Genomic DNA, 19,499 nt, shown 5'->3' with positions numbered 1-19,499 from the left:
TTGCGAAGCCCTTTTGATAGCAAGTTCACTGATGAATCCGGCATCCCGGCTAACGGCTCCCTAGAGGAGTTTCACACCTAGCATCGGTCTTCCAATCTCACATGGAAACACCCCCTCCTGCACCTTAACCCCATTGCACGACGGCCAAAATACTTCGGTTTTCTTAATATTAAGTTCAAGGCCCAGGAAGGGACCCTCCGACCTGATAATATCTAAAGCTTTAGCAACTTCTTTAGAGTCCCCAATAATTGTACCATAATCTAGGTACCAAGCATGAAAGAAAAGCTTACAGGAACTCTAGACTAAATGGATAAGTGGGTGCAGAACTAAGGCGAAAAGAAGAGGTCCCAAAGGGTCCCCCTGTTGAACCCCAGTGGTGGACCAAATGTGGTCATCCCCCACATATAGCCTGGCCAGTTGCCCATATAAAAAGTTCACCCATAAGGAAATAGATGAGCATCTGGCCCGAACCTCATTCAGAAAGGCAGTCCTATCCACCAAGTTGAAGGCATTACGAAAATCAATAGTAAGCATAGCCAATGACCCATCAGAATGGAACTTACTTAAAAACCTGTTCTCGCTATGAAGAACGGCCTCTGCACCACTAGGGACTCCCACCCCAAACTGAAAGTCGCATAGGTATTTAGTAATGTCTTTCCTAACACCCCTCATAGCCACCTTAGAGATCAATTTTCTGCAAATGGCACCTACGGCAATGGGTCTAATCCCATTGTCCGGTTTGAGCAACGGTGTGAGAGGAGCCGACACAATGAACTCTGCCAAAACCCTTGGGCATCCCCCCCCCAAACATAAATTAACCATTGCAGTAGTAGCCTTTAGTAACCCAACAGTGATCGGCGACCCCTCTCCACAAAATGCATCCAAAATATGTTGTGACCTCAATCCATCTCGTCCGCATGACGTCCCTTTAGGGAAGGATTTAATGCATTCAAGCACACAATCCTCATCAACAACAAGAGGAGGCTCAGAAAGCAATGAAGCAAGCATAACTGGCGGGGGCAAATTGGGATGCTTAGCCACTAACGCTTTCAAAGTGTCATTGCCGAAAGGTGCAACCCCTGAAGAGCATAATACTTTAATGGCGGCAGTGAAATGCCCGTCCGCCACTTTTCGTAAACATTGTTTCACATTGGCGTATACCGCAGCATCATCGTGCTTAGAGAGAGGCTCCTCATGACTCGAGTTCACCCATATAGGTGTGGTAAAAAGGGATAAAATAAGCGCATCAAAACCATCCTTAGCACCCCAAGTTGTTAGTGCCTGTTGAATACTATGACATTGCAACGACTTTCTATTACCGGACCTGCGCTCCTGACGTTTAGAAGGTCTGAAAACACGCAACGTGCACCGCGGTAACAAGAAAAGTTTCACCTACGCCTCAACAGAATCTGGCATAGCAACCACCTTACCCATAGCCGCAGTTAACGCCTGAGCAAATGCCATACGACAACTATGAGGGATGTTCTTAACAGTTGTGATAGGAAGAGAGAAGACGCGGTCAACGAGAACCTCATCCACCACTATCCCTCCCAAGGGAGCAACATCCCTCATAACATGCGGTTTTATCAATCCCCACAATAAACTCCTCCACAGCTCCCACACCCTCGTTGTACTTGGTCACTCCATCAGCATGATGACACGTCCGTTTAAGAGCATTTGGACGCATACACACCCCACATAGCCACTGGTCCAATGCCTTTAAAGCCTCCCCAATCGAAATAAATAAATCACAATCCGTGGAAATGACGTCCCGTAGGGTCTCTTTCCGCTCATTCGACGACAGATAAAGTCGTTTAATATGCGCAATCAACCGAGAGATCCCCTTTGACCCCGCCCGTCCATCCGGGCAACAATGGAACCCCCTAAAAGGACTTGGTCAAACACCCCCCGAACCCCCCACTATTTTCTAGGGTCTTATACATAGCACACTCATCAATTAATCCACAACGAGAAATGATGTCGAACCGACAACCATGTCCACCTCCCGTACCACCTCCCCCGATGGGGCTCCTTTGACAATCCGAGCCCTTGTCATAACCCCTCACGACAAAAAGGCCAATAAACAAACTCGAGCTAAGTTATGGGAGTAAAAACCCGAACTAAGAGGAGAAAGGAGAGCAACCGCCGGTTGCTCTCCCCTCCGTAAGCCCAAAAAAACCGATTAACTCATTGAGACATTTTATCGAACACCTGGCGAGCAGACCCAAAACCGAGGATTAAAGGCAAAATTGAAATAGCGGTAGGGATTGATTGAAAAGAAAGTTGGTTGGGTGTGTTTGACTATGGAGTTTGGTGATTTGTGATTAAAAATAGTAGAGAATATAATTTGGTGTGTTTGACTATGGACCTACGGATAAACAAATTGGTTTTATAATAATAGTAAAGAAGATTATTTGTATTGAACATTAATTATAATATTATAATAATATGTATTATGTAAAAGTTTTTTTATTAAAATAAAAGATTTGTTATGTTCTTTTAACATTAATTTATAGTTATGTAAAATGACTAAATTGTCCTTTCATACCTTGGTGAAAAATCACTTTTATCCTTGAATTAACGATGAAATTAAATGGAGTTAATGCTTCGGACGTAATTGGCAAGCATTGGTAACCTCAATGGTTCAGTTGCACAAAAAAAAACTTTTTGGACTAAAGTCGCATTACTCACCAAACCACATGAACGATTTTGACACTTTACTCTTTAGTTAATTTAAAACCATTGACTTATATATTTCTGTAAGCAAATTGGATTAGCATAAGTTATGGTAACCGGTAACGTGGTGATATCTTGTTTGCCCGTTTAAAAAGGAATATTGTATTTTAATAATCCATAATTTGGCCTATTGACCGGTATTAATCTCAACTTACGTAATTCCCTAGACTAATCCCAACTTACGAATTCTTTAGATTAATCCCAACTTTCACCATATGATCTCCACTGAGCATTTTCTTAACGAGAACTAACCCGTTTAATTTTATGAAAAATATTTCATTTTTCCAAGTGGAGGGGGGGAAATGAAAAATGTAATTAAAATAAAAAAAACTCACTACCACCACCACCTATATATGAAGAGAGGGTTTGAAAATTTAATAATTATTAATCAATATATATAGTTAAAAAATAAATTAATAATAAAGTTATAATTTAAAAAATATAAATAATTATAGATATATAAATTTTGATTAATAAATAGTAAACGAACTGAGCTCGAGCTTGAAAAAACCACTCACGAGTCGAACTCAAGCTTTAGAAATAGAGATAGAAGCGAGTCGAGCTCGAGCTCAAACTCTGTGTAAGTTATACGAGCCGAGCTTGAGCCTCGTCGAGCTCTGGCTCGACTCATTTGCACCCCTAGTTGGAGAAGAAAAATAAACCTGGGTTCTAATAAATAGAAGTTTTAATTTACCCCATCAACTTAGAGAAATAATATATTTGTCCCAAAATTAATTTAGTCAACGTTAGAAAATGGCCCAGTGGAGGCCATTATAGTGAAAGTTTGGATTAACATAGGGAATTTATTAAGTTTAGATTATTGCTGGCCAAAAGGCCAAAGTTTAGATTAATATAATCATTATCCCCTTTAAAAATGAGGTAATAAGTTTAAACCCTTCTACCTGCAAGATTATGAGATTTTAGATTGAATATTGTTGTAAAAAAAGGCGATAATAGATTTTAATAATCTCAAGATGTGACCCATTGGGCGGCGCTAAGCTTAACTTAAAAAGGTACCAGGACAGTCCCAATTTTTAACATGTTTTCATCTACTGAGTTTTTTTTACTAACGTAGTCTAACCTCGCTAGCTTTGTATGACGCTTATAACTTAACCTGTTTAACTACTCAAATTTGAATTATGGATCGATCGACCCTTCAACAAACAAATAACTCTTCTAAATTTCAAGACCGAATAGTTGATGTTTTTTCGTGGGGTACTTATCAATCATTAATGTACTATCTGATGTTGACAAATGACCATATAACTTAATAAAAGAAAAGATGTAATGACGTGTTCAAAATAGTTAACTTGATTAACTACGCAAGCTTGAATTTTGGATCGATCAACCCTTCAACGAAAAACAACAACTCTTCTTCGATTCGAGACCGAATAGTAAATGTTTTATCGCATGGTACTTATCAATCATTAATGCACTATCTGACGCTGAAAATTGACCAAATAACTTAATAATAGAAAAGATGGAATGTCGTGTTCAAAATAGTTAACTTGATCAACTACTCGGGTATGTAATGTGTTAGAAGTAGTTATATAAAAACATGCTAATCTAGACATGAAGTAATAATTCTAGACTATTAAATATAACTAAAAGTACTAACTGGCAAGTGTACCAGTTGACTATAATACAGTTTAGTAAGTTCGGATATCAAACCCACAGACTCTTAAAATTACGTAAACTAGCTAAATTAGTCTTAACCACGGACACGACTATTTATTTATTATTAAAGGGGAGTTTTTCTAAAGATTAAGATTAAACTAATATTAAAACTAATTAATAAAACTAAAGACGACTCGACTTAGAACTTGGACTTAATTCAGATGAGACAACCACCTACGCTAGAACCCCTAATGCATCAAATATCAAATGATAAGGAAAATGCTAAGTTATAGAACTGAGATCATAATATAGTTACTTAAAAGAAAACCCGAACAAGACCCTTCTCAAGAAGACACTTATGGATTTCTATTAAGTTCTTAAAAACACTAGCTTCAATATTAGGCTTCCTTACGGTTATCTAATTACTTATGAACGAGTACCTTTCAGTGAAATCCTACCTTACAACGCGGAGATCAAAAGTAGTTTAATAAGTTCATTCGGCCCAATAGAGAAAGCTGACAAATCATGCCTAGACGGACTACTTACATAGAACTAAATTTAGCAATCTTAATCAACAAATACTTATCAAATAATCAATCACCTTACAACTTTTTATATTAGTAGCACACTTTTATTTATGGGATTTTCTAACATGTGTCCTAAAGGCACATGTAAGAAACAATAATTATGAAAATATTCTTGTTAAAACTATATATTTATATTAATTACATTAATAACTACTATATCTAACATTATATTTTCCCCTCCAAAATCTTACTTCCATTGATGACTATTAAATAAAAAATTTTAATTTCTTTTAAAATTACTATTTCATCTCCCATCATTTTTATATTCATTTTTATGTAAACAATATTCAAATATGAAAGCAACTTTTGAAATTCTTAACGTCTTCAAGTGTTGAACCAACTCAATATCAGCTTGCTCTAGCGATTCAATATTCGGCTTGCAAAGAAAACGACACAAGTTTGTTGTCAAGCATTACAAAGCGGCTCAATGGCATAAGGTTATTTGGGATGGTAAGATGGCTGACAACACTTGCAAAACTTTGAATTTGTCAGGATACTTTGTCTTCATGTTTTGAGTGTTCTTCTCCATGCGGGTTGTTTTGAAATTTCTTTTAGTTATTGGCTATCACGATGGAGACGAGAAGAGACTCAATTCAATAACGTCTCTTAATTACATCAAGAAGGAACTTTGGATATAACATCATCTTTTACAGAAAATAATGATCCTATAACTAATGCAATTGAGAGGTTCAACACTTGGATACGTATAGGAATTTCAAAAGTCACTTTCATATTTGAATATTCTTCACATATAAATGAATATAAAAATGGTGGGAGATGAAATAGTAATTGTAGAGGTAATTAGAAAATTTTGTTAAGTAGTCATCAATGGAGGTAAGATTTAGAAGAGAAAAATATAAAGTTAAATATGGTAGTTACTAAAAGATAAAAGTAATTAATATAAAAGTTTAGTTTTAACAAGAATATTTTCATAATTAATGTTTCTTACATGTGTCCTACCCTTTATTTATTTGATTAACAATATTGTTTCTATGATCTTATTATAAATCAATCACAAATTAGTCAAGAAAACACAGTAAATAAACTAACAGAATTCTATTATATGACAGACAATCATCAAGGAAACTGTGAAACAATAAATCTCATCAAATATAATCAAACACACATATGCATCGAATAAATAATATCAAACTCTTTAATGATTCATAAAATCATAAAGAAAAGCAAATTCCAAATAAAATAAAACTTCAACAATGATTCATCATAAGCCTAAGCAGTCTATAAAGTTTAGCCTAACATCTTAAAATCAAAGAAACCAAAATAATTAAGTTCAACAACTAAGCTCTTGATTAAAATATAAATTCAAATCGAATAATGATTATGTTTGGATGAGTAGGTGCTGAACCCGAACACTCTCTAATTAAACTAAGATGCTCTTCTCTTCTTTCGCGATGAAACTCTGTCGTCCAAAAGTCTCTTCTTTCGTGATGAAACTTTGCCGTCCAAAAGTCTCCTCTCGAGTTAATAAATGGGTTTACGACCTTCTTTTCTTTCCCTCCAAGCTATAATTGCCATCATGGCTTATTAATATCATGTTCTGTAAATTGTCTGGCCCACTATTTATTCTAAAGAAAACCCTTTCGTTTGTTAATTGTGTGTGGCCCAACTTCATCTTTATTGTCATCTATTTTTCTTGTTTAATTTATCTTAATGAGCCATGATTTCTTGTGTTTTTCCTGACTTTCTTCTAGCCCTGCAATATAAAAATAAATCATGTAATATTATCAATTTAAGTTTGATTATTTTTTTTATTGTTTTAATAAAACAAATGTGACACTTAGGGATGAGCTTGGGACAGTACTCGTATTCGTACCCGTATATGTACCCGATTGTACTCATACCAAAAATCAATAAAAATACGTACCAATACTCGTACCAAATTTTTCGGTATGGTACGGGTATGGGGTACAGGTACGAGTATTTTGGTTCGGTACCCGTTTTTGTATTATCTTGCTTTTTTTTTTATTTCCAAATCTTTGACGATCTTGAAACCGGTACCGCTACAAGTAAAGAACAACCTGAATTAGTCCGGGTATTGGTACTTGCACAGGTACGTGAAGGGTACCAAATTAGTACAAGTACCAAATTGGCCGTCGATTTAATGATAAGATAATATTGAAGAACCCTAATTCGGTCGCCGAGTTTAAGTGATTTGTTTGAGTCTTGGATGTTATATTATTTAATTTTGAATAAACGTTTTGTACTTGTTCAATAATAACATGGTCAGAGAATTTATTTTGTATATTAAATATGAAGAATCCCAATTAAACCCTTATATACTCCAAACACGTATAAAATATCAAATGTAGTCATACCGTACCCGTACCTGATTGTACATGTACCAAAATTCAACAAAAATGAGTACCAATACCCGTACCGAATATGCTAAATCAGTACGAGTACATGTACGTGTACCCCTACGGTACGGGTACAATTACAGGTATTTGGGACAAAATGTTCATCCCTACCATATTGGTCTTAAGATGATACATTTATAATAACCTTAAAGTAAGAAAATAATAAGGAATTGATAAAAACAAAATATCATGTTCGATTATACACTTGCCGATCACAAGCTTAGTAAAGAATATTCTGTATTTAGCTCATTGTTTCCTCGAACCTAAAAAATTCATATATGAACAAATTATTAATAATATTTAATATAACATGGCTCAAAAGTACTTTAAAGTTTAGGAAATATTTATATAAATAATATATATAGTTAGACCACATTAGTTTGAATTGTGGCTCGATCGACCCTTCAACAAACAATAACTCTTTTACAATTCCAAGACCAAATGGTTAAACCAAATAGTTAATATTTAATCATGGGGTACTTATCAGTCATTAATGTACTATCTGACGTTAACTATTGACCAAATAACTTAATAACAGAAATATGTAATGACGTGTTCAAAATAATTAACTTGATTAACTACTCGGGTCTGAATTATGGATTGACCGACCCTTCAACAAACAATAACTCTTCTACATTCAAGACCGAATAGTTAATATTTTATCATGTGGCCCTTATAAATCATTAAGTTACTATCTGACGCTAGCAACAGAAAAGATGTAATAATGTGTTCAAAATAGCAAATCGTTCAACAAACAAATATGATAAATACATGAAATCAAGTCAAATCATTTACTAGTACGAATATATTCATGTATAGCAAAATTTACATATTAAACCAATACATATACAAGGTCAGGCCCTCCGTCGACAACTCGACACTCTGATCGATCTCCCTTACAAACTTCTGTCCATCGCGTTTCAATTTCTTCTTCTTCTTCTTCCTTTTTTGGTTGTTTTGTGCAATGACCTAATAGCTAATCTTTCTTTTAAGGCAAATTGGATTTTAATAAACCCAACTTAATGCAGTTGGCCAATAATAATCACAACTTAGAAAATAGCTGTTACCGGTCTCAACTTTCACATTGTTTGTTTTCATTGGACCCTGTTAAAAAAATTAACGACGTTAATTTTTTTCCAAATTTCAAATTGATGTTTTAGGGCTTTCGTTCAAAATGAGGATACGAGTCGTTTGATGTTAAACTTACCTCAAAACGGTGATCCAAACGACTAAATGATGCTTCAATTCCAGTGTGTAAACTTTTAATTAACGAAAATCAAGATGTTTGGAGCACCATTTCGAAGTAAGTTTTACATCAATCGATTCATATCCTCATTCCGATCGAAATGGCTAAAACATCAATTTGAAATTTAGAAAAAACTTAACGTCGTTTTTTTTAACAGAGGTTCAATGAAAACAAATTGTGTGAAAGTTAGGACCAGTGAGCTATTTTTTTAGTTGAGATTATTATCAGCCAACTGCATTAAGTTGGGATTATTAAAATCTAATTCGCCTTCTTTTAATCCTTTGTGGGTTGACACGAATTCTTTTGTCTCATTTGGCCCTGCCCAGTTAATTCTTGCACACAAAAAAGAACAATTAAGTTTGATTCATTAAATAACCCAATTCCAGTTAGTTTAGCCCTTTGATGTTATATCACAATCTAGTTAATTATACAGTAGTTCACCAAAAGAACAATATGCTAAACAAGACTGGTTGCGTACTAAAGGTCCAATCATCAAAAAATTGGCTTCGTTCGAAAATATCGTGAGATATGTTTCAACAAAAAGGTGAAAAGTATTGGTGTCGGGCGAACCTGACACCCAGAGAGTGGCTCCGCCAACAATAATGACGATGCAAAGACGTACATGTAGCAAGAAGAAGTGAAAGATGCTTAAAAACAAACTTTGAAGGATAAACATACCGGTGAAAGCCACGTACAAGTCCACAACTTAATAGAGACTGGTGCAGCAATGGAAAACGAATAAAGTCTTGGCAATATAGGCAATATGCGATAAAGGGTTTGACATGTCAGAGTCTAAATGGATATGCCACACTATGAGATGTAACGGGAATGGGTGATATGGTACTAACCGAGTAATGGTCATCGGATTCTTAGTGAGTTTAGGAATAGCTAAAATGATTTTAAGTATAAATGTATACGGTAATGAAAGCACCTGTTGGGTCGATATGCGGAATATCAAGCGGCATTCCTTTGGTTACTGCGAGTTTTTCCAAAATAAGATACATCTCGTTAGAATATAGAACACAATATGAGTAATCCACATGTCAACCGATATGTGACAACAATCGGACTTGTATCAGAAAAATTCACGTCAGAAAAAAAAACATATATATGTGCTACGTGCTAAATTGTGAAGTTCATGACAAAAAAACTAGAGTGAGCCGAGCCTGTTGGGCCTACAAAAATCTCATCAACAAATAAATTTCACAAATGATTAAAAGAAGGTTGGATGGGCTTGTTGGGCCGCCAAAAGATGCGCTAAGCATGACCCGCTAAAATCCATGCAATTCTGCAACCTAACCCCCTAACCCAAGAGAGAGAAAGTAAGCGATCTTCTTTTCATTATCACACAAGTATAAATAATGTCCTTTTTTTACAAAAAAAATCAATATTTATTTTGCACTTCAAAGAATTTAAGATCTAAAACAACACAACCTTACACCACTAAAATTCCACATTTATCTTGCGTAAAGATTAATTTGAGGTGCTAGACGAAAGGACTTAACTAAACATAGATACACGAACAGTATTGAGCTAAAACCAAATAAAAAGTTGAGTAATAATGTATGTCCCTAAAAAGTTAAATGGACATAAATAAACAAGCGTAAACGAATTTAAATGAATGACATTAAGCAAACATTGAAAAACATAAATGAATGAATGGCACATGTGTTCATGTTCATTTTTTAAAACTAACTGAACGATTAAAAGAAAGTCTCGTGTTACAGTGTAGTTTAAGTTAAAACAATCTGAACGATACAAATCATTATATATAAAATTTCAACAAAAACAAAAGAAAAAAAATGAAAAATCCAAGATAATATAACATCATTATTGTATCAATAAAAAAGCTAGATTATAAAATGTAGAGAAAAGGGTTTTGCCTTTTGTTTTCTAAAAGTAAAAAAAAAAAAAAAGAAAATAGGAAAAACGTGGAAGACGTTTTTGGTCTGAATTAAAAACAGATATCACAAGAGGGGGGTGATATTAACTTGAGGATGATATTAAGTGAAAAGTGGTTATTTAATCCAAATTTCTTGCAACCGTAGATGCGATATGTGATATTAAGTGAAAAGTGGTTATTAATTGTAGAGTTGCTCTTTCTCTATGATTTTTTCTCGCCACCGAACATTATTGCTTCTCAAGTAATTAGGAATTATGTAATTTACATGATTTAATTTTGTTTTATGTGAATATATTTGGTTATATAAAATTATATATTGATATTATTTGTTTTCCTTTAGGCTATCAACACTTCAGCTGACAGTTGTAGAGTAAATGGTTGGACTAGCAGGCACATGTGTATAATTTCTAATTGTCGTCTTATAGTGTATAGATTTTGTTTCATGCCATGAATTGCATGAATAATCAATTTGGTGTTAAAGTCTTTGATCAGTGCTAATTGCATATTGTTGTTTTCAAAGATTAAGAGTACGAACCCTTTCCGTCCTTTTCAACCTGTACCAAAAAGTGACTGCTACCATTATCCAAAGTTCATTATCTTTTAGTTTATGAATTTATGCACTTAAATGGGCTTTGTGTAGGGGATAGCTCTGGAAGTAGAGTTGCAAAACAATGACATTTTTATTTTCAAGACTTGCATGATAAGTTTGCTCTAAATTAAATTTTACTATGAAGCACGAGGACGAATCTGATGATGTAGTACCCGTCCGGGGACGGTTTGGGGACGGATCCATAATCGTTTCGGAGACGTTTCCATTAGCACTATATGCTGCTACAAAGTACATGACAACCAAATGGCGAACCTGTAGCAAATTCCGACGGATATTCTAGCAGCGGAGTTGTAGGAGGAAGGAAGAAGAAGATGGAGGCTGACATGTGAAGAATAGCGGCTGTTAAAATGATTTTTAGGCTTTTAGGTTTAAAAAGTTTAGTTTTTTTTTTTAATATAACCTCTTTATCTTTCACTTATTTGTATATAATTCTTAAAACTCTTAAAACTTTTACATAAAATATGTTTTTTTTAAATCTATTCACTATAGATTAGTATATTTCATTTGTAACCCTAGGTTTAAACTAACGTATTTAATTATTAAAAATATATATCCATTTTGAAATTCGTTTAATATATTTCTATTTTTTATATTTTTTATTACCGTACCCGTATCTTAGATTTTTGCTGTTTTCCATACCCGTAGCACCCCCATTTCCTGATCTCGTAATGCCCCCGTTTTCTGTTTTCCATACCCGTAGCACCCCCATTTCCTGATCCCGTAACGCCCCTGTTTCCTGATCCCATACCCATTCCCGTGCTACTTAGGTATTTTGTGTCAAAGCTAGATAGGTTTGTAGTTTTTAAGCTTCTGTTTGGATAATTGGTTCTAAATGTCTTGGGAGATATAAAATTGGGCAATTCTAAGCACACCGCCGATGTGGTTAGAAAACCGCACAAGACGCGACAGTAAGGACTAAACGCGGCGGTTTGGTCAATCAATCAAATCAACTATCATCTCACCGTTTCAAATCAACATATTATTATCATTAATATTAATATTACTAATATTAACCTAAGTTGATAATTATAAGAATTTGATTTAAATATAAATTTGTTTTAATTATATGATTATGATTATTATGATCAAAAATGATATATATTTAAATAAATATATAATTAAATAAGTGATTTTAGTCTATAATATGAGGTGTTGGCTATTTGTTTAAAAAAATATTAAATGAAATATACATCTTCATTTTGTTTTGATTTTTGGTGTTTTGGAATCAAAGCTCTCCTCGTTTTCTTTTTTGTTTATGTAGTTAAACTAATATTATGATCATGTTTATGTTACTACTTGGTTGGATTTTAATAATTGTAATCTTTCAATATTAGAAAGTATAAAAAACATAAAAGTTCATAACAAGTTCCATAACAAAATATAACAAAATATAAAAATTCATAACAAGTTCCATAACAAGTTCATAAAAATTTGGTAACGCCGCCCCCCGTCATAATCTACAAACCCCGGCGGCGCAAGATTCAAATCCGGAATACTTGCCTCGCCGTTTGTCCTCAGCGGGCTCGGAAAATAACCATCAAACATCCAAGACATTTTCTTGAGTTGGGAATTTGGACACTTTGTATGTAATGTATCCAAAATTTATGTTTGCATGCTAATGTATGCCACCACAAGTCTGGGAATCAACCTAAATAATTGAGGGGTGTAAACGCAACGTTAAGGTCTAAACGCGGCGTATTAGTGGACAACGACAGACTTCGCTAATCAAATCATCCGTCGACGTCGTCAAATCAGTCACGTCGAATAAACCGCCACGATAAGGGCTAAACGCGGCGTCTGGTGGGGTGTGAGGTGTGGTTAGGACCCTATAAAATTTGTATTTATTTTCTCAGGTGTCTGATGCTATAAACTATGATATGATGAAAGCCTGATTGATAAAAGTTAAAAGTTTGTGTCCTAATGATGCTATAAAGTTAAAGTTTGTGTCCTAATGATGCTATAAACTATGATATGATGAAAGCCTGATTGGTATAAAAGTTAAAGTTTGTGTCCTAACTCCTAAAGATGAAATGTAAGTGCCTTTGGTAGATAGCATTTACAATTTAACTCAAAAAACAAAAAAACAAAATGTCGTTTTAAGATTTCATCATTTATTAGACATGAAATACATTCTTCTAAAATCAATGAAAAATCAATTTGTATTTGATTTTACCCGAATAAGATGACTCATTAAGTTTCATTTTATCTGGTGACGTAAGGCTAAAGCAGGGATGAGGCGGTTGCTTGCGTACAGGTCAAAGATGGTAAACCTTTATACAGGTCAAAGATGGTAAACCTTTATACGGGTAACAACAGCAGCGGTAATTATTTTTTATATATTCTTTTTTACAACAATTTTGTATGGAACTGAAGTGAACAACTTTATGTACATCGCGTATTGATGCGGGACAACACGCTCTGGTCAAATACTAGTATAACTTTAATACATAACTAGCAACCAAACCTTATTCAAATACTAGTATATAACTTAATACATATTATTATCTTTTTTTATTATTAGTACTCGAAGTCATCCTAATTTCTTAACTACTGATCCATCAGTGATGTCCTGGCAGCTTCTCCTTGATCTTCTCCATCATCCCTTTCTTCTCATGAGTTTCGCTATAACCACCACCCGCGGCTGTAGTCTCATCTGCGCCGTGACCACCCGGAAGCTTCTCCTTGATCTTCTGCATCATACCTTTCTTCTCATGAGTATCCTCCACCTATATTTAATTTACATTACATAACCAATTCAGAATTATTAGACCCGAGTTTTTTTAAGAAACGTTATTAAATTTGTACACTTACACCCGTTGTTGAGCCATGAGGATAAACATCTTTAGTTCCGGTGCCAATGACACTGGCACCACCCATAGGGGCTGGTGTATGTATTTTTTTAGCCGTGCCACCAGATCCAATCTCGGTTCCAATACCCTGGTGACCGGTGGAACGAACGCCAGATGCATAATTGGTTCCTGTGCCTTTGCCGGTTCCAGTTCCTGTGCCGGTACCACCTTTTGTTGCTTGACCTAGTCCATGGTGGTGACCCTGATCATCTTGCATGATCCCACCGAGCGTGGTGTTGTCACGCTCGGTACCATGACCACGGTGGCCGGTTTGACCTCCTATGGCCTGACCAACCTTGGCACCCAATCCTTGGTGGCCAGTGTTACCATACGCATCTGTTGTACCATGACCTTGGTGGCCAGGTTGACCCACTATGGCCTGACCGACCTTGGCACCCAATCCTTGGTGGCCAGTGTTACCATACGCATCTGTTGTACCATGACCTTGGTGGCCAGGTTGACCCACTATGGCCTGACCGACCTTGGCACCCAATCCTTGGTGGCCAGTGTTACCATACGCATCTGTTGTACCATGACCTTGGTGGCCAGGTTGACCCCCTATGGCCTGACCGACCTTGGCACCCAATCCTTGGTGGCCGGTGTTACCATAAGCATCTGTTGTGCCATGACCTTGGCCAGGTTGACCCCCTATGGCCTGGCCGACCTTGGCCCCCAATCCTTGGTGGCCAGTGTTACCATAAGCGTCTGTTGTACCATGACTTTGGTGGCCAGTTTGACCAGCGGTACCTCCTATGGCCTGACCGATCTTAGCACCCAATCCTTGGTAGCCGGTGTTACCATAAGCGTCGGTTCCCGTTCGGTGTGCTTGACCCAACCCCTGGTGCTGACGAGTACCAGAGGCATAATCTGTGCCAGTAACTTGACCTGTATTCGTACCTAACCCTTGGTGGCCAGCGGTACCATAAGTACCGGTTCCAGTCCCACCGGGGTTGATTCCGTACTCTTCGGTTATATGAATGGTGTTTCCGAACTCGTCAACGTGACGAACGTCACATTCATAATGTTCTCCGGCAGCGGAGTGAACGACGGTCTCGTACTCATCTGTTCTCCGAACAGGGTTTCCGTACTCATCCATCTGGCGAACGTTGTCACGCTGATCTCCACCGTATTGTGCCATTATCAAAGACTTGGAAACAAATATATCACACTTGCAATCTGTTTTGGTTTGATGATTTGGTGAATTTGATATTGATAATGGGTTTAAGGTTTATATTTATATATATAAGAAAGAGAGATGCATGATGAATAGATGGGATACGTGGTGGAACAAAGATGTGTGCATGTGATGTTACCTTACACGTGGGACAACACTAGGTGTTTGTAAAACCAGAAGCCCGGGGACACGTGGAATGACGGTCGGCGCTTACTAGCTCAACTTCATGCATATCTAAATCCAATTGTAAAACATGAATATATACAAAACATAATATAACATTTACATTTGGTATACATATGTCTATTTTAGAAGACGATGTCTTGTAGGATTTGACCGACATATATACATATGAGTAATAATAAACGGATGCGGGTAAGCATATTATTATACATTAGTATCAAATAATATCATATCGCGTCTATAAGTATCTCAAATAATATCGAACCGCATATATATATATATATATATATATATATATATATATATATAAAAGGGTTCAAATAAAAAGAAAGAATTTCCTAGGAATTGTAAGAACTAATAGATTTTTGACATGTGACATTACAACATATGGTGAAAGAACAAATCTAGGAATCTATGTCGGTTATAATGGTAAAAGAGTAACTCTAGGAAACTATGACGGTTTTTGATAATTTTAAATCTCAACCATTGATTAACATGATCATATGGTGAAAGAACAAATCTAGGAATCTATGTCGGTTATAATGGTAAAAGAGTAACTCTAGGAAACTATGACGGTTTTTGATAATTTTAAATCTCAACCATTGATTAACATGATCCAATGGCTATGATTTATTCTTAGTCTTCCTAGAAAACTACTTGTTTTTAGGATAACCCTTCCATATATATATATATATATATATATAGGGGTGAGTTATAATAAAAAGAAATAGTTTTCTAGGATGAGTAAGAATAAATCTAGGCCATTAGATTTATAATCTAGTGGTTGAGATTGGTAGTTTTTAATATATCAAATATTTTCCTAAGATTAAGGATTTACGTTACATAGTTTCTTAACTCTAAATTTTGTGTCATTCCTACTCTTCCTACAAAACTATGTATTTTTATTTTAACCCTTTTCTATATATATATATATATATATATATATGTATGAAGGTTCATGTACATTTTAATCTTAACATGAAAACGTAGGAAATAATATCAATTTATAAAAAAAATAAGAACGTAAGAAACAGTAACAACTATAATACCAATTTACATACATGATGATTTGTAATAACAAAGAAAAAAAACCTAAAAGTTACAACAAGAGAATCAAAATCAAGAACAAAATAATAACACATACCAATAAATACTTATAACAACAAAAGAAAAAATCTAATAATAACAACAAAATATAAATCAGCAAATACTTATAACGGCTCATATTCAAAAACTAGCAATTATGAACAAAAAATAACAGCAAACACATATAAAAATAAACCTAATAATAACAACAAATTCGTTTTTATTGTTTTCATGTTAAGAATAAAATGTATTTGATCACGTTTATATATATATATATATATATATATATATATATATAGTAGGGTTTAAATAAGAATAAATAGTTTTGTAAGAATAGTAAGAACCAGTAAATGAATGACAAGTGGCGTAGTTCTTAATTTAAACTAGAGGGTATTTAGGTAAATTTATATATCCATTAAATTTGCTTAAAATATCAAAATAACCGTATAATTCCTACAATTAAGCATATCACCTTTATTCTTGTTTTCAAATAATTAAAAACATCGTTTATTCAAGCACTTCCTCTGTTACTATATTTTCTTCTTTTATTTATTAATTAATGTCGACTGTTTTTTAATATTCATTTAATTCTCTTTACAGACTATTCAAACATATATTTTTGTTTATTAATTTCGGATGTTTCTTATACAACACACTTGTTTTCAAGCCACTTCTGAATCAACTAACTAATTCAATCAATTAATTAATTAAATATTTTTCTTATAATTCAAACAAGTGCTGGATAATGATGGTTTAGAGGAACAGTGTTGAATTTCATGGGCTCAATTGAAAAGCCATATCATTGCACCCAACGTTTAAAGAAAGACGGTTAATTTTTATTGAAATTAAATGTACAAAATTACCTCTAATAAACAATATGAGAAGGGCAAAGTTAAGACATAATATGGTTATTTTGTAATTTCTAATCTCATCCATCAGATGTGTTGATCTAATGATTAAGATTTATTCTTACAATTCTTAGAAAACAATGTATTCTTATTATAACCCACCCCTATATAGATATAAATCTAATCTAACTATCTATATAATTATCTACTATAAAATCCTACGTGTCAGCTCCGCATCTCCTTTAAAGTTACCCGATTGCTTGATTTGTGAATGGAAGCCTCTCATTGATTTAACCAAAATTCACGGGTGGCTTTTGTTTTACCTTTTTTTCACGTTTCTTCACACACTCAAACCCTATTCCCTCCTTCTTCATCAATCAAGATTTCTAGCAAGAAATCCAGTTTAATAAGCAGAACGGATGTTTACGCCGTCGCCTCCCTGTTGGTTGTGAAATCTGCCGGCATGCTTCTCGAATTTCATTTAAACTCGTGGTGTGAAATATGCAGGCTCTCTAATAAGGTAATTCTCAATTCGCTGTTCTTCTAATTATCTGTTTTTTTTTTGAAATAGCTGATTCTTAATCGATAAAAGCTAATTGGTAGAACTTTTGTAAGTATATTCTATTATGCATCATTGTGATTATTGAAAGTATCGAATAATATCAAGTAATTTATTGCTACAAGTTATGTATTATTGGAGGTTATTAGTGTTAGAACTTTCTAATTTCTCAATATATCAGTATGTTATGAAGCAATTTAAAATGAAAGTATAAGTAAACGGATGATACCATTTGTAGTAGACAATTTTGTTGGTTAAAAGTACCATCTTACTTTCGTGGCATATAGGCTGAATCTGTGTCTGTCAGCGTTGCTGTAATGAGGGCGTAAGTCGAGTTAACAGCAGGTAGTCATATCAACAACTTACTCGGATAACTTCTTATACATGCCAGATTCATTGTAAACAATATTATTATTTCTTATTTACATTATAGATACATCTTCATTGACTATTTTGATTATGTAAATGAATTTGAGGCATACATTTTATAAACTTGCAGTGGTGACAATCCTTATAAACCAAATCCTAGACTTGCTTGAGTACTTGATATTCTTTTTATTTTACATGCTGAGCATGGGATGAACTGTTCCACAACAGCGGCAAGACATCTTGCATCAAGACAACCATTGGAGCAGTTGGAGCACTATGCGGGCCACTCCATTGTGGAGCAACATGCCTATTACTATGTGTCTATGTTCAGAACAAGTTTAGAGAAATGGAGTCTGCACTCGGGCAGGTTAGTTCACACCCACTACTTATAATTTCTTTATTGCTAGCTTGGTTTTCATAACATGATTTATCTGGGTTGGGTAACGAGTCAATACAAGTCCAAGTTAAAAAACGGTTAACTTTTAGTACGGTAGAAATAGTTGAGGTTGTTTTTAGGTGGAAAGTATAATGTTGTGCATTCATCTTTATTTTTAGGTGGAAAGTATATTGTCGTACGCCAGATGTTATATGTGGCGGTTTTGACCATCTTGCATAACCACGTAAGCTATTTCCGTTATTTATCTGGTCATCAGTTGCATAATTGAAGACCCGTAAATTTATTCCTTTAGTAATGTGCAGGAGATGAAATAATACAAATAAACTGTCTTAAAACATCACTGAATAAATCTGAAATATCTTTCTAAGAAGTACCTCAAATGTCGTATGACAAAGTTAGTGACTTTATTGTTGTCGCTGATTTGATTTGTATCTCAGACAAAGCTTACTCAAGAAGTGAAATTCGTGAAATTGGTATGTTTACTATTTTTTTTCTTGATTTTTTTTGTCTTATTTTATACGATTGTTTTTAAATATCTAGAATTTGGTAAACTTGTACATGAATCTTTAATAATTTTTCAAGATCTATATCTTGATGAGGAACTATGACCAAGTGTTAGACAACTTGAAGGTTTATTCTCCATGTGCAGTTTCTTCTCTTTAATACCATTTAGTTAACTATTAAATTAAGTAAAATTTTATTTTCTATTTTCTAAAAAATGTTTTTAATCTGGTTTGGATCATGTTTGAACAGAGATCTGAGAGGAAATAGATCTAAGATTTTCACCCATTGTAATGTTGTTTATGCTCATACAATATTTGAAACTTTGATTATATTTAAGCTAAACGTCTGTAAATAGGTACGTCTAAAATTAGAAATAGATTTCTTTAAAGTTTGCATAAGTCTTCACGTCTTAAGCACCTGAATCCACAAAAAAAAATCCCATTTCCACAGATT

At 34.5% G+C, this 19,499-nt stretch overlaps 1 protein-coding gene across 1 annotated transcript; it reads right to left on the bottom strand.

The window, feature by feature from the left end:
* Window positions 1-13,432: 13,432 nt before the first annotated feature.
* LOC143540005 (uncharacterized) lies at window positions 13,433-15,124 on the bottom strand. The gene is made up of 2 exons (XM_077033170.1): window positions 13,889-15,124; window positions 13,433-13,803 (listed from the first exon to the last, which is right to left on the bottom strand). Exons 1-2 carry the CDS (start codon window positions 15,062-15,064, stop codon window positions 13,636-13,638), a joined length of 1,344 nt encoding a protein of 447 aa, XP_076889285.1. The 5' UTR covers window positions 15,065-15,124; the 3' UTR covers window positions 13,433-13,635.
* Window positions 15,125-19,499: the final 4,375 nt, after the last annotated feature.

This window comes from Bidens hawaiensis, unplaced genomic scaffold (genome assembly GCF_021521415.1).
Source record: "Bidens hawaiensis isolate Kalapana, Puna unplaced genomic scaffold, B.hawaiensis_p1.1 tig00012134_1, whole genome shotgun sequence".
NCBI classification, from domain to species: Eukaryota; Viridiplantae; Streptophyta; class Magnoliopsida; order Asterales; family Asteraceae; genus Bidens; species Bidens hawaiensis.
This window is presented reverse-complemented; position numbering and strand designations above follow the sequence as displayed.